Source organism: Polyergus mexicanus, unplaced genomic scaffold (genome assembly GCF_030449975.1).
Source record: "Polyergus mexicanus isolate NDT 795.1 unplaced genomic scaffold, iyPolMexi1.0 SCAF_1, whole genome shotgun sequence".
Classification (NCBI taxonomy): Eukaryota; Metazoa; Arthropoda; class Insecta; order Hymenoptera; family Formicidae; genus Polyergus; species Polyergus mexicanus.
In genome coordinates this window covers 1699415-1717084 of record NW_027223321.1, presented here as the reverse complement: position 1 = coordinate 1717084, position 17670 = coordinate 1699415, and the positions used below count along the sequence as shown (strand labels likewise).

At 31.6% G+C, this 17670-nt stretch overlaps 1 protein-coding gene across 10 annotated transcripts in view; it reads right to left on the bottom strand.

The window, feature by feature from the left end:
* Positions 1-3167: 3167 nt before the first annotated feature.
* The window catches only part of Oatp74d (Organic anion transporting polypeptide 74D), a 97782-nt gene continuing 83279 nt past the window's right edge, over positions 3168-17670 (bottom strand). For 9 of the 10 annotated variants that reach the window (XM_070311384.1, XM_070311537.1, XM_070311613.1 and 6 more), the window contains 5 exons: positions 17472-17667; positions 16234-16384; positions 15387-15630; positions 15015-15143; positions 9954-14694 (listed from right to left, as the gene is read on the bottom strand). In XM_070311384.1, coding sequence (XP_070167485.1) covers positions 14525-14694; positions 15015-15143; positions 15387-15630; positions 16234-16384; positions 17472-17667 — 890 coding nt within the window. In that variant the 3' untranslated portion in view covers positions 9954-14524. Of the gene's footprint in view, positions 9582-9953; positions 14695-15014; positions 15144-15386; positions 15631-16233; positions 16385-17471; positions 17668-17670 lie in introns of those variants that run through there. The other variant, XR_011448182.1, reaches the window with a different exon arrangement.

The following is a 17670-nucleotide window of genomic DNA, read 5'->3' as shown; positions in this document are numbered from 1 at the left end:
AATCTCATATAATTTGCATTGTTTCTTCTGTTTGTTAAAATTTTTTATCAAGTGAGATATAACGTCAAATTTCAATGGATAATTTTAAAGACAATTTTAAAATCATATAGTATTTTATTTTTATAATCTCACGAGGCTATTCGATCGTTCTTATATTTTTAACGTGTAATAATATCAAAAATAAATATAATAATAATTTTTAAATATAACATTTTCTTTACAACAATTTTTATTATTTATCTAAATATATCTTATGTATTTATAGCATTGTACTAAGCGAATATGCAAATGATAAAAATATAAATAATACTTAAAAAAATAATTTTCTTATTCAGTATTTTTTATTACCCTAATTAACTATTATTATTATTTGAATAACATCCCTAATTTTGTATCAACTAAATTTGATGAATAATTTAGATAGTTAACTTATGTTAATTTTTATTCGTTGATATAGAATATTCCTTATATATTTAATATTTTATTTGTTTTATTCTAAAAAAAAATGAAAATTGAATCCAAGTGGATTTATTGCAAGATATTTGTTAATTAAAATTGTAAATTAAGAATTATAATTAAACGCACACTTGCATATAATCCACAAAAATTTTTTTTTAAAAGTTGTTTAAATTGTTTAAATGTGTTTAAGTTTATGAATTGCAGCATGGTATAATAAATTGCATTTAAATAATCGGTAAACCTTCGGAAAACCCACCTGTATGAAATAATGGGTAAAAATACCCAATTTCTTACGTTTTTTTGCCTCCTTAAAAAACATAATAATCTTTTTTTACATTCTTATACTTCATCTTATATTTACCATATTCTCCTTTTGCTTAAAATAAAAAATCTCAAAAATTATTTGAAAAAAAAAGGAAGTTTATAATCTGGCGTTATTTACAATAAAAATATATACATATATATATTTCATTATATACGCATAATATATCTAGCTCGATGAAAGATCAAAGACATTACGATTTTACAATTTTGCACGCCAATTAATAGTATCGCAAAAGATAAATTGAATTTTATATGTTCACTCAGGCGCGCAATAACAATTTGACTGATCGTTTGATGCATTTGATAAAATCGGCAATTTTCCATTACATCAAATGGAAATTCATAAATGACTTTTAAATCTACAACCGTTAAAGGTCACAGATAATATTCTCTCTACGACAGTCTTTAGAATGGTCATGTCTATATAACATGTGCCGTGCGATCGATTCACAAATCGAAAGGAATCTTGATCGATCATCATATCTTCCACGATGATTTCGCACCGAATACTCGGCTGTTTAGTAAGTGAATTGTTCTTTGTTAAAATATTTGTCGAATAAAATTATTCAATTCAGTTTGTATATTAAATGATATACTATCCTTATTTTTTTTTCTTTTGTACATTTTATTTATTCTCTGTTTTTTCACTTATTCTGAAATTGCTTACTATAAAAAAATAGGATAGATATATATAGTAATTTAGTTTTAATCTTCTTTTTCTTTCATGAGTTCCTGATTTTATTGACACAATACGGTAACGCATTGAGATCGCGTTATGCGGAATATATTCTGAATACATTGCATCGAATTGAAAATCGACTCGAAAATCTGAAATTCCTCCAAGAAACGAAACAACCCGAACCACCCACGTTGAATTGCCTTGTTCCAGCTGAGAGAATATTTAATTTAATTTCGGAAATTTCGAAGATTTCTAAAAATGACACCGATGAGGTACGTATATCTTAAAAATTACATAAAAATATTACAATAAAAACAGGCGAATAACATAAATACTAAATACCAATTTTGACAAACGGAATATATGTCTTCTTTCATTAACGCATATACATAAATAATTTTAAAAATATAATTTTTAGTTGTTATGTGTATATAAGCAAAATTATTTTCTCTTTCTCTACAAATATTTTAACAGAAAAAAGCATAAAGTTTAAATTTTATTAATTTTTATACAAATTCGTATTGATCTCATTATTCAAGAATTAGATGAACTTCAAAAACTAAATTGTATTGCAGACGCAGATTACCCGAAGAAACGTGGCTCCCGTAGATTCCGAGAGTATTCGTATCCTTCAAAAGGCGCTAGGCTTCGATGATGAGACAGACGTCGAATCACTCTTCAGAAGGCCCGTAACACAACAAACTAAAGATAAAAAACGCAACGAGAACAAAAATGCGAACATTAATACAAATACAAATTTCAACGCCAACTATTTCAATGCCAGACGTACTCTTGACGACATATCACATTTAAATAAAAGACACAATCAAAACGTAAACACTAATTATAATGCAAACACTAATTTAAATAAGCGTAGAAATATTATAGATTTACTCGACTTTAGCGATGAAGAAAAGGTTTAAATGCAGAAGAGAGAGAGAGAGAGAGAGAGAGAGAGAGAGAGAGAGTGAGAGAGAGAGAGATAAGATCACGAAATTTACATCTATAACTTCTGTAAAATTATCAATTGCGATAATAGAATAATATAATCAAAATGTTTAAGCAACTATATTAGAAACTAAATTATATCAAATTAAACAAAATTACCTTAAACATTATTAATTGACAAAAAATAAATTGATTAATTTATGTGAATATAATTTTGTGTTTTATTTTTAAATAAATGAATTAAGAATTATCCGATATTTTTAGCTCAAGTACTCATCTCTGCTATTCTGGATCAATTCATAGTCAATTCTTCGAATTTTGAGAACTCATTTTACTTTTTTTAATGTTTTATTTTTATTATTCAATATACCTCTGATAATAATTATTATCTAATAAACACTGAGCTTAGAAACAAAAAACCATTATACAAATATTAACTATATTATAGCCATATTACAGATAATTATATAGCCATATTACAAATAATTCTGCTAAAAATTGACATAATTTTACAATTACAACCTTTTTTTTCTTTATCTAGAGTAGAGAGAGAATATAATTATACAATTATATAATAATATATATTAATTCAATGGCACTTCTAGGGAAAAGTATTATAACTGTAAAATTATGTCATTTTTCGAAAGAATTATTTATATAACGAAAATATATCTCTTTTGTCTAGTAACAGAAATATTTAGAACGGGTTGGATATATATTTAAAAATAATTGCGCTTCAGCCAATATATGTAATCATGGCACCTGCCGTTTATTAAAAACAAATTCGATAATAATTGTATAACTACAAACAAATAATAATGACAGTATAATTATAAAATATGGTCGGTCTAGTATTTTTATAACGCGCTTGTACAATCAGTCTTAACCCTCGGATTACAAAATACCGCTCATATAGTGTGTACATTATCTTTCTCCGTAGCTTCTTTTCTCGATTTCTCTTCTTTCTTTCCCTCGATTTTCTAGTCAGAAAAATAAATATATTTGAAGGTACGATTTTTCTCCTTTTGTATCTGAGAAAATTTAAACGACCGATAATCCGAGGGCTAATTAAACTATGAGATGTGCTATGGAGGTATGTTACAGTGTGATGCAGGGGTTTCGTTTACGTAATCGAAAAATTGACTCTTGCATCCCCTCAGAAACAAAAGCATCGGCTGATGACGTTCGAGCGTTTCTACTTTCGAGGATCTCTCGCTTTTGCTGCTCCACACGTCTCTCAAGGTTCCCCACACTTTGTTAGATATATTATATATATATATGTATGTATGTATGTATGTATGTATGTATGTACACGCACGCGCATCTGTAGATATAGATATATATATATATGTATGTATATATTTAAATATTTATCCTTTCGTTTATATTCTCTCTCACATTCACATTTATTTATTTATTTTATAATGTATAATTATCTTTTTTATTTGTGTATTAGGCGCACTCCACGAAAACGAGCTGGCCCTTCTGCGAGTTCTGTGTTTGAATAAAAAATAAATGATCCTTCGTTCGTTTCGTCGGAGTGCTGAGATCTGTTGAGATTGCCAAGCGACGGTCTCTCATCCTTTGCGACATAAAACTAGCGAAATTGAATAAAGCGTTGTCACAATTCTTAGTGCGTACTCTAAGCTTCATTTCTACAGAGAGAAACGTACTTATAGAAACGTACATAATATAGACTTCGTCATTATTTATTGCATCTTTTCTTAGTCTCGCAACATTCGGCGCATCATATTGTTTATTCAACCCTCTGATGAATTATCTTAGTTCTTATTGGGATTTTGATTATTTGTGGCGTATAATATAGTAAGTGTGGAATGAAGAAAAAAGAAATGATCTGTCACAGTGAATCAATATCTGTAAAAGAGAATAATAAGAAAATAATATGCATCGTGCCGGTTATTTTGACTATCAAAAAGTGTGTATCAGAAAGTTAATAGTTTGTATATTGTTCTATGCGCTGTATACACGCATTTCCATTTAGCAACTTATAATTTACACAATTGAAAGAGATGACAAATACAAGAAAGAAACATGGAAGATTCCTTCGATATATTTAAAAAGCTGATGCAAAAGTTGTGCAGTCTTCTTTTTAAAGTTTTTAACACTATTGCAATATATTTTCATACACGCAGGTACGTTGTAGATATTGCAAAAGACTGCAATATAGAGAATTATTCTTCTTTATATATTCCACTCTATTGGAAAAACAAAAAATGTCAATTCGTTAATCATCCTATTTTCGTGAGATGTCCTATCGCATCGCGACGGTAAATCATATACGTACAAACGAAATTTATTACACACAGCGGACAAGCGCTAATTCTTGTCGTTGACATTTCAACAAGCAACGCCTTATCCAACCGTAAAAACTAGACAACGAAGAGAATAGATGTGTCTCTAGGTCTTTAGGCACTTAAATGTCGGAAGTTCTTGGGAACCTTAAGAACGTGGCTCATCGAACGCCTGAACGTCTTGAAGAAGGATTGAGTTTTGTGTATTGAATGTCAGTTCGAGCATCAAATAAACTGCGAAATTTTTCGTCAAGGAAAAGCCGCGAAAGTACGATTACAATTCGAAAGCTCTCGCTACTGGCCTGTTGAAAATATTTATCAACTTAAGAAGCGGTATATTGTTGGTTCGTTGAAATTTCACGCGATAAATTATTTTGTAAACTATTTCGAGCGGAGCCACAGATCAAGTTTCACAGATATTCCTCGAATTTTCGGTGTACAATTAATCTTTGCTCCGTCAAAAGTAATTTCCATAAAAAAATACAATTCATATTCTAATCATATCTTCCTGTACAACATGTTCGTTAGCCGACAAAATAAACGGAAGGAGACACAAACGACTCAACGCGAGACTTCGCATAAAGATAAAATTCGTATTGCGATCTTTCGATCTCGCGCAGACCAAATGCATTGAATTATTCGTGCCACATATTCGTACATATCAAAATACACTTATGTCTCCTGAAAAGTAGTCGATCGTTTTCCTCTTTGTTTTCTTACAATATATATATATATATATATTATATATATGTATAAAATATTATGTATAAAAATCAAAACCGCAATTATTACAATTGTAATTTGCTTACGTAATAATAATAAACATCAGAAATATAAAATTAATAATTAATATAGTCATTATTATTATATAATAACTTCAAAAATCTAATAATTATTAGTTTACAATAACGATATCAACATAATAATAATAATAAAATAATAGCAATTATTAGTATAATTGTAATTACAATATTTTGTATACATAAAAAAATGGCAATTTATATTTCATACTCATTGTACATTACTCCGTCTCTCGAGTAACTCTATCAACTTCGCATACTCGTTTCCCGTATCGGATATGCACGCATATATTCGCGTTGACAAACGAGATTATATGCGCGCATGTCACGGAATTAAAGACTAGTAATTATAGTTCCCACGAAGAATTCTACATTGGTTAATTAGGTAAAATCGCGATAGAGATCGCCGACACTACGCGGTCGGCAGTTACGCACCTACAGATACACATTATATCGATAAATTCTTTTACTAAAATATAGTATTATGCTATCGTGTGTGTATTCGCCAATGATCTTTTCTTTTTAGATTAGAGCGACCCGACGAAAAAGAACATTATAAAATCACCGAAGTAATAATCGTAGAATCACGACGAATGCGAAATTATAAAACGTATGGATATGTGTGTAAAAAGTTTTAAATACAGCAAAAATGCATTGGAAATGCCGTGGAAAGTGAAAACGACAATAGAAAACTATGTCTTTTATCGATGATAATTAAAACAATGATTCAAATATCACATAGACAGAGATAAAGTTTCTTATATTAATTCTCGATTATTATGATACAGTTGAAAGTTAATATACGCGAGAATATAAAGTATGTAAAAGATTGTAAAATAGTAATTTCTATTATATTATTTTTTTCGATGGTAATAAAAATAATTATATCATCGATATACAATTACACCGTTTAAAAATGGCAGAGATAACAAATTGTTATAATGGGATAAATGTGGGGTAGAACAATACAGTTATGTGTGGCAGTGAAGAACGGTAAGTTTCGTCGGGTAATTTCGGTACAGGCAGTTTCAGAGTACATTTTCGAGAACAGGAATCATATCCTTCGATAATCTATTGGCAGTTTTCGGTTTCGAGACAGTCTTTCGATTTTTGCATATCGTCGTGCTTTTACGTCTCATAATTAACGACGAACGTTGGCAAATAATTCGCGATAAGATATATCAATTATTTAACCGCTGATCACTTTGGATTAAGCGTAATAAAAATTTATTTGCAAAACGGACGTTGATTTCGAGCGCGGACAAAAACCAGATGAATAAGAAATCGTCACGAATTATTCGCCGCCGATTATTTGAGTCGGCGCCGCTCGAGAAAGATAAAGATCAAAAATGACTCGATTTCGAGATTCCGAGTTATTTTGGCAATTATTGTACTTGTCTATGGTATATATTTACAAGTATATCATACATACCACGCGCGCAAAACACCGAGAAGCAAGGCACGAGCATGCTTGCTTATATATGTACATGTTTTGCGCATCATTAAAAATTAAGAGCTAATAATTATTAATAAATTATATTATTGATAATAACAACGCAGAAAAAATTATATAATTACATATATTATCAATATAGATCAATAACTCTTAAAAAGTTATAGATAACATTTTTTCTTCTGTTCAAAAGCATCTACTTGCGCGCGTTTGCGTCTCGGTTTTACTGTGTTTCCGCTAAAGAGAAAATCGTTATAGTGAGCAGGCCGTCATCGTTCTCCGATCAACGGCAATCGTTATCGTAATTAAAAGAAATCGATCGATGGAGGAAGGGGGGAAGGGGAGAAGAGGGAAACTGCATTAACATTATAATTTGTACACGCGGCTATCGCCGTTAACTGCGCAAATCGTATGTCCTACAATCGATGTGATTTTAAAAATATTTCCGACCGATCAAACGGCGACAAATTACAATGTACTCTCTACACGATATATTATTTATACGTATATATATACATATATATATATATATATATATATATATATATATAGAGAGAGAGAGAGAGAGAGAGAGAGAGAGAACGGTAATCAACTATGCATACTATACGGGCTATTAATTAGCATAATCTCTTGATGTTTCTCTCTCAAAAGCTTGATTTTGATCATCGAAGACCTTCGATATGGGCATTAAAAAGCGCTCAATTCACAAATACTCGATTCGAAAGTGTACTGATTTGATAAGCACTCCTTGTGTATTTAAATTTACACACACACACACACACACACGCGTATTCCTGATGATAATCAGATATAATCCTCATATCGCCGTGCCATGCCGCACAATGATCTGTGGTGTTTTCCATTTAAAATATATATATTTATATATAGATTATGTGATTTTTTTCGCGGATATATAAAAATACACGATTCTCGGTTGCGGTCAGCAGCACTGCACAAATGATTATTCAGTACGGTAATATCGACTTTATTGATCCGTCACACATATATCGAGAATAATCAATGTCGTTTAATGATGCAAAGTTAAAAAGATCAGCCGATTTCGCGTCAATTTTGTAATTGCAATCTTGGCAACTTTAAAATCCATTTCAGTTTATAAAATGCATTTTGCATGCATATTTTGAAGTTTTTTTCAGATAAAGCTCGCGCCTTTTGGTAAACGTACAACTACGTATATATGTCTTTTTAATCGTATAACGATATTAATTATTCTGACTTCACGAATCGCTTATCTTAATTAATTTATGCATCGCTTATATATAAAAAAGCAGTCTCGCTGCTCGCTTGTACCGACTAATAAAATTATGTATCGCTCTTCGCACTTTTAAAAAGAGATTACTCGATTAATAAATGCGCAAAGAGAGACGGCCGATTACTCTTTAAAGTCAAACTTCTAATATAATTAGAATTGTAATTTCGTTTTATTATAATCGAGATTATTAGTAAATAGAGATATAATAATAATAATTATATATATGTATATATGTTGATTCTCGGCTTTCTCGATTTTACGTAAAACAACATATCCAAAGCCTGTCTTGATGCCTCGCGGACGACGTTCCGGTTTCCGGGATCAATAGAAAAGTGCACACATAACTGCCTAAACATAAAATTCTCCAAAAATATATTTCCCATTTATCGCGCTAAACTGCATGTCCAAAGTGAGTTAACCCTTAGACACAAACAACTCTTGCAAATTAAAAATTTAAAAATGCAATAAAAATTCATACATCATATTCAGAATGAAAAAGAAAGAGAGAGAATCATATTAAAGACATGCGTGTATAAGCATTAAATGTTTTAAATACAATACATACACACATGTGAAGAACTAATAAATTTGAAAAGTCGAATAATTTATATGAAACAAATGGTGATATAATTGTAAACTACGTCTGTGTACAAGGGTTAATAACCATCGACAAGATCGATTAAACCGGAAAGCCGACCGTACATGAGAAAGAGATAATAGATTTGAATTGACAATTACATCACGCAAATAATCGTTCAAAATTTATATATATATATATATATATAATATATATACATATATATAAATATATATTAGAAAATTATTTACTTTCCGATAATTTAGAGATTAAAAGAAAATTATTCGACATTTAAATAATTCTATTGTATTTTAAAATATTGTTGAAGCAGTTTTAATCGATCATTACGTTTGGATTGCCAATAGTTCAAATATATGTTTTCCCTTTTTCACGCAAAGCATGTTTCCATGAATGAAATTATAATCATTGCGCAATTTCTCTCTAAATGCGCATTCGTATCTGCTTTTGTCACTCTCTTTTTCGCATACACGCTGGCAACAGGTAATCCTTTACATGGACACGGAAAACGGACGCACATCGTTAATGTGAGATGTCGTCTTCCGTTGCTGCAGAAAACGTGCAAAGGACTAAAAAGCATTCAGACAGACAATCAGATATCCACGAGCGTGTTTCATAACGATGTGTAAAGTGTACCATATTAAAATACAGCTTTTCTTAATAACTCTCCATTTGCTTCTTTGTATGTGTGTATATGTATGTGTGCATTCGCATCCTCCAGTTGCGCTGTTTCAACCATCACTGCAATAATAATAATAATAATAATAATAATAATAATAATAATAATAATAATAATTAATATTACTTTTTGTTTTATCTTTCTTTCGTTTTTTCAAATTATTAAGATAATTTCAACGATTTAAATGAGATCGAAAACAGAATATATTCGTTTTCAATCTCAATTCTCTTTTTATTTTCCTCTTTTTCTTTTTCGTATTCTTTCGTTCCGCATCAGTTGGAATTCACTAGTCATCGTGTGAAAATTATTTTTCAGATCACAAATATACGTATAATTATTATACGTATCTATGCCTATGTTTACTATTGTAGTACTTTATGCGAGAGTAATAAAACATACGGACGGGGTAATGTGACCTAAGGAGTCACCCGAGATCCGAAGGAGTTCCGAATATGACGACGGTGTTTGTGTGCGTGTGTATTTGAAAGTCGGAGTGAAATAAATGTATAGATATACATATATGTACATACATCTCGATTTGCGTTATTAAATCGATTTTAAAAAATAATTCGATAAATTTAAAATCGCATATAATTGAAAAGCGTATGTATATAGATATAATTAAAATTTATAAAACCTTTGTGATTTTTCTCAAATCTTATTCTAATTGAATTTGTATTATTTTTAATTCATTTTATATGACACTATAATTTTTTTTCAATTAAAAAAATATGTACACGCAAAATTAAGAGCCAACAGTCATAATTTTATAATTAATATTTATCTTAATTATTATGTATAAAAATAAAAAAAAAGTAATTTTAAATCATGTACGAGAAGTCTGGAAATAAACTGTTAAATAAAAAAATTGTTCGTTTATCCGTAAAATTTCGTTGGTGAATGCGTTGAAGAACATGTTTATGGCGCAAATCGAGAACCAACCATAAGAAAATGTCTCAAGTCGCTCAACACGAACGTTTACGCGTTAACGTCTCGTGTTAAGAATGCGAGCTCTTTTCTACATAAAAATACATCGCTAATTTTTCACAGAGCGTATTAAAATTTCGTTCGTACATCGCGCATCATTGTTAAAACAATAATCGGCATCGAGTTTAATAATTATTTTTTCATTATCTTGCGAAGATCTCAAACCAAAATATCAATGGTGAATTTGTTTTAACAATAACGAGATGTATATCGGGAGGTAGTCTTTGCTGCATTAATCCTTGACATATTTTGTATTAACGCGTATTACTTTACTATTCTTACATTTCTGATTTTTCAGTAGTTATAGTAGTTATAGCTTTTTTAATCCCCACTGATCATCATTCGTTAGATAAGCATAATGTTTATATTCAAAGCGCGGCTAGTAATATAGATCTAAAAGACATTTTGCCTTTAAAAGACAAAATTACATAATTTATAAATACACAAATTTATAAATTTATAAATACACAATGATATCGTGTAGCAGAAAAAGCTATCTATCTATCTATCTATCTCCCACTCTTTTGAGATATTTCCACAATAATTATTAGTTACTATCACGATTGTTCAACTTATAGTATCGCAACGAGTAAAATAGTACAAACTATATTTTCTTCAATTCTCTGGTTCTTGAATTAAGAACAAATTTATAATGTACAATTATAAAATTTTCTTTTTTCTTTTTTTTAGACTTTTTCTTTTTGCTTTTAGAACTTGCTCATTGCAGTTTAGATCTATATCGTTCGCGGCGCTTCTTTCGTGTAACGCTCTTCGCGGATAATTTCCATCTGTATGAAAACCTGACATACATCGGTCATCACGATGATCTTTCCGAACATCGACACAGGGAGAAGACACGCAAGGATTAAAACAGAAATGCACACGGGCATGTAGCCGAAGCGCAGATGTTCGTTCAAGGATTGATTTACCAGACTCGACGATTTAAACTGTATATTACACGTATCTATACGCAAGTATACATCATTCTTTTACACGTACATAATTACATACATACTTCGCCTGCTTCTTACGCGCGCATTATCCGCAAGAAGAAAGGCATTCCCTATCATATAACGACTGATCGAAGAGAATAATCGGCATTTTCTCTTCGTCTTTCTTTCGCCTTATGCGTTCTTGGAGATGATCGCAACTAATGTAATGCGCACCGTGTGACACAAATGATCGAGCAATGTGCTATCTCTAAAAAGGAAACATGGAACATATCGGTTTGTCTGTTTACTCATTTCAATTTAAATTGCAATATCTCTAACGATCAACTAATTCTTCATTAAAAGTCTAACGTTGAAAAATAAAAATAATAAATTTAGCACAAAAACATGCAGTCCTTTTTTTTATTCTGCGGCTTTGCATGAACGTTCAATAATATATTGCACATTCTGTAACCTGCATCTTAGATTCTTATCAATCCTAATATCTCACATATATTTAGTTAAATATAAAAAGATTCTGAGAGCCTCAAATTTATTACATTTAAAAAATTCGTATCTTTGTCTCTAAATATTATATAATTTATTCATATATAACCGTAATATCTCGGTTAATATATATTTTTGCGAATATCCGACCCCTGGACTTACAATCGTCTATTTTGATCATGTTTTCATGTGTTTCATATAGTCTTTCATTTATTTGAATTATTTATTATTTTAATTTCATTTATTCGAATTTTATATAGACATAAACTTTTTAAAAATTTACGTTTGCTCAATTTCTCATTGAAAAAAATAAATCTCAAAAAAATTTTTAAACTTGTATGTAATAACATTTTTAATAAACAAAATTATAAATATTTGAAAGAATTTTTATGTTTAATAATAATAGATTTACGTAAAGATTCCTAACATACAAATTTAACAATAAATCCATCATTATATACGGTTAAAATACATTATATATAAATAATGCAATACGGCAATAAAAATATCATTGATAGCGAGATCTGAATCAATGTGTGCGTAAAGTGAAATAATTTGTTTTAAAACTCTAATCGATGAAAATAAAATTAATATTCTCAAATATCTTTTTACTGTTAGGATAATAAAATAACTGATAATAAAATAAAATGTAATAAAACTAATAAAGTTTTCTACGTCATATTATGTCAACAAGCTTTTTTCTTCATGTCCATCATTTAATCAAAGCCAACTCTGTTCCAAAAGAATAGCAGATTTTAAAAAGCTCCTGATCTTCATTACAATATTAAATTATGACGTTAGAAGCGAAAAATTAATATAATTTTTTTTCTTTCATTATGCCGAAATAAATTGTTTTGTTATATTAATCATGTTCGCGGAAATGAAAATTGAAAAAACACGCAGAAAATTTTTTTTTTAAATTATTTTACATTAATAAAATGCATTAACTGAATCTACGTATATGCTTTAATAATAATTCAATTCTATATTTCATATTTTAGATTTCAGTATCGCATATTCTACGTAACAGTTGATCGAGTTGACAGCTATATGTATAAAACAAAAAGTTTTGCTGCAAACATCATAATTGAATATGGCTGCAACAAGTGATTAGAAGTTTAATCCATAGTTACATCTATTGGATTCCAGAACAATAAATCCAACAATTGATGCTTCACAATTGCTAGCAATTTCTTTTTCTATTTATAAATGTACATATATATTATATATATATATATATATTAATATTTTTAAGATTTATGTGTCCCAATATTTAAAATTTTATATTTTTTATAGAAAATTTTAAATTAATATTTTATAATAATCAAAATTATTAAAAAAATTTATAACAGAAGATAATTGTGTGATGTGTATACACACACACACACACACACACACACACACATACAATAAATCTTTGTTTATTATTGCTGTTGCAATTTTGGAATAACAAAAGGTTCTTCAGCGCTGCTTTCTTATTCGAGCCTTCTATAACAAAATTCTATTTATTAAGCTTAAAAAAAAATTCTTTTATATTAAGAGACGCAGTGTCCCGTGTTTCCTTTTGCGTCACGGTAGATATTACCGTTAGATAACGTTTAGCAAGGAGAACGCTGTCGTATACTAATCAACATCGGTGCGCAACGCACGATGCAATCTCTCACTATCGCGAATCGCGTTTATCCGCGAGGCCGCCCGTGTGGTTTGATTCGATTCGATTTTCCGGATCCGTCGTAGCGTATCCTGCGTGCTCGCCGCAAGCACCGTCGTTTCGTAGGCACGGAAGTATTACTTTTTTATATTGCGTGTGTACTTACTGACAGCCTCCCTGAGAGAGAAACCTTACTATATAACTCCTTTTTCCGAGACCTATATCACACATCGCTCTTGTACGCTCTTGTCCCGCACAATTACTTTTATCGTTCTCCTTTCGTCACGATTCCTCAGAATGTCCGAGTCTGATGATACTGCCGAGTTAATTCGAAAGCTATTTTTCCATACGCTTACCAAGAATACCTCGCGATGCAACAGTCGGCATCGTCTTCGTGTAACGTGCTTACTCCGCGAAAGAGCCATGCGATCCTTCTTCCTGCTCGTTGTAATCGAGTCATGATCTTCCGAATTTATTCTTCCAACTTCGCAATCGTATCCGTTTCTTCCTTATTCAACTATCGCGATTCTCACGCGAGTAACCGAATCGAAATCGTTCAAGTCATTCATCTACTTCAGCCAGTCTTCTCATGATTTTCGAGTCCGCGCGCGCGCGGACATTGAAAACAATTCGCGCCACGACCAGTGTTGATTTGTCCTGAGAGGCGTCTCCTCTACCGTCGAGGAGAGAAAAGAGACTAGACTTCCGTCGATACGAACTCATTCGAGAGAAGATCCGTCTTGACCTGTAAACGTCAAGTCGATCCTTCGCCGCGTCCCCGGGAATATACCGGGCGATCTATACCGGTATACCTTTCGCGAAGAACGACGACGCCCCCATGTATCCTACGACACTGTACCGAGTCCTTAGATGACGATGACGACGACGCATCGGCCACGACCCCTTCACCGCAAAGAGTAATGCGAAACCTTCACAAATAATCATTCTCGACCGTCTGAGCGTCCTGCGATTTTAACGTCGCCATTTCCTCCGCGGTGCCTTCCTCGCCCTCCTGCTCCTCCACGAAGTTTATGCTCCCGGCCTTGTACCAGACGATTATATCCACCACGAAGGCCAACACGAGGATACCACCCGTTGTACCTGCCGAGAGACATTCGCGTTATTACGCAAACTCCCTGCTTGTACGCAATCTCATTAAGCGTGTTTACGTATTATAAGTATACATACTTCCTCTCTAAGCAAATCTCTATTTAATTTATTTATTTTTATCTTTTCAAGTCATATAAGAGATTGAAAAATATATCCATTGCGTAATATTAATTAAAATTCGACTCTCTCAAGAATTGCGTTTCATTGAATCAATGTAATTAATATCGGGGAATCTCTTACTTAGAATCTCTATACTTTATCAGTAAATGGAGAATTTTTTTACACATCTCTCTCTTTTAAGATATGCTTACCATGATAGAACATTCTAAATACATTCGAATCGTAAAGCCAGCAGGCGCCTCGCTCACCGCAAGCGTATTCCCATACGAGACAAGCGGAATCCACCACAGCACCATAAACGATGGGACATGGGACATTACCTGAAGTAAAGGAATAAATATATTAAGCTATTGTGTTGTTAAAAAAGGCGATTCCAGAACATTTTTTTAACATAAACAAACTAAAAGTTTTTTTTAACTTTTTTATTATATCTCTCTTTCACATTAAATTATTCTTTTTTTTTAATCCTAATCAATTTTTTGCATTGTAAAAAAATATTCATATAAAGACGCGTCATGTTATCTACCTTCACTGTTGAAAATCATGTCTCATCAAGTAATTACCGAACAAACCGATGGCGAACTGTATCAGACCAAGCGCCATGGCCTTGTCCCTGGGATCCACGCATCGCAGAATGAGCAACATGGAGCCTACCTCGCTAGTCGAATGGATAAAAACGAAGACCGAAAACAGGATCATATAGACCCAAAAGTTGCTGCACTGGAGTTCACAATAACCGATCGTCGCCGTGCTGATGACTGCTTCCGGTACCGTGAGGTTCTGTCCGATGCATTGACAGTTATAAAACTGTGAAATACCAAACGCGTAATATTGTCAGAAAAGGAAAGTTGCAATGAACAATATAATTTTTCTGATAATTCGCGACATATATGTCGTTTGCTTGTTTTAATGGCCATTTTTTATTCTAAATTTTTAAAGATTGTTTTACATGTGAGCTAATGCCCTTTTTTTATTACTAAAATTTTTATAATTGCTAAATAATGTTCTGCCTCAAAAGTAAATTGCTCGTATTTGTACTCAAAAATTTAAATACAATACTTTGATATTTAGAAATAAAAATAAGTATCGAATTAGATACGTAACTCAAAATTAATCTTAACACAATAATGATACATGATAATAATATTAAATATAATCGGCACAGTAATACGATATATATATATATATATGTATTGCTATCTAAATATTTCATTTTACACAAAAGTAAAGGATTCCAGAATTCTATATTGTTTTCTGAAATGACTCGGCAGCAATCTCAATTTTTACGGTGTTTCCAAGCTGATGACCGTTTCAATTACCATCGCGTATCTCACGTAATTTCGTTCGAACAGACGTCATCGCAGAGCATACCCTATCCTGATTGTTGGTTCTACTGAGCTTAACACTTACCGATGCCACTTTGCCGTCGGAGACCGTATAATTCGAGCAGCCTGCATGACACGCGGAGAAATACGTTCTGCCATCCGCGCCACAAATTGGACTAAACTTATTTCGGTCGCAGCCGCAGGTAGCCTCACAGGTCGGTTCGAAGCTGGAAAGTCTGCGAAAATGTCGATTTCGCTTTTTTAATTAAGCTTTAAACTCGATAAACTTAACCCGCCTATCCTGTTTACCATACTTGATGCAACTCATTCTACGGAGATGCACGTAAAAAAAAATAAATTATCCCGATATAATTTTCGAGGGTATCATTAAATTTTTTTCCCCAGTGCAATTTTATAAATTTTATATAATGTCATATATAAATATGTAAATATAAGAGATTACGGGCGATGGATACATCCTTATAGTATCCAGCAATTTCTAGCTGCTTAAAAATTTCAATTAAACTGTCGGAATTAATTAAATCCAGCCCTTAAAGTACAAATATATATTGAATTTTTTGCTCATGTTTAATAAATGATAGCGGGATATAACGATTTGTGTAATATTATAGACTGAACAAAGTTACGATGGAGGATTTTTTTGCGGCGAGCGACTAAACGAAATGCCGAATCAGGAGGGCTCAAAATGTATGTATCTGGAGGAACCGAAAGATATTGTTGACTTGTAAATAAGACAGGGAAGAGCGAAAAATTCTCACGTGTTTCCGATACATATATTTACGATGCGCATTCTAATATAACACGCATTCGAATACATTGCTTTTTGTTAAACACGACCGACATCCGCCAGCTTTACCGTTTAAATGTATAATAGACAAAGCAGCAATCGCGAAATTTTTGTAACAATATTACGCAAGTTGGATGCTTTCGAAAATATGCTTTATAAAAATAATAATTGAAATAATTTTATTTTTACGCGATCGTTTACGATACTATTTCAAAAGATTTTATGTCAGACCGCAAAAAATCTTTAAGACATTTGAGTTTTTGCGAACGCTGATATTACTTCAGATATCTTACTTTAATAATACGAATGAGCACTATAAGTTATAGAAAAATAAAAAAATTTATTATATATAATTATTACAATATTTGTTCCGGTGAAACTTTTTTCAATTTATTCATAATTTAAGAAATCTGAATATTTCCTTCTCCAAGAGATCCGCATCAAATATAATTGCGGAAGTAAATTTATATCGACATACTTAAGTTTTATTATAGATATGATAAAATTTTTCTTACCCATCGGAATGTGACACGAGACCTGCGAAATCGTCCATCGGACAACCAATGAACATCAATACGCTCATGCCAATCGCGTAAACGACCGCAGTGAAGGCGATCCAGGCTGCGACGAATCTCGCGTTGGGCTTCGCTCTCAAGATAAATACGCCACTAATTATAATACCCAATCCCATAACTAGGATGCCGCCAACACCTA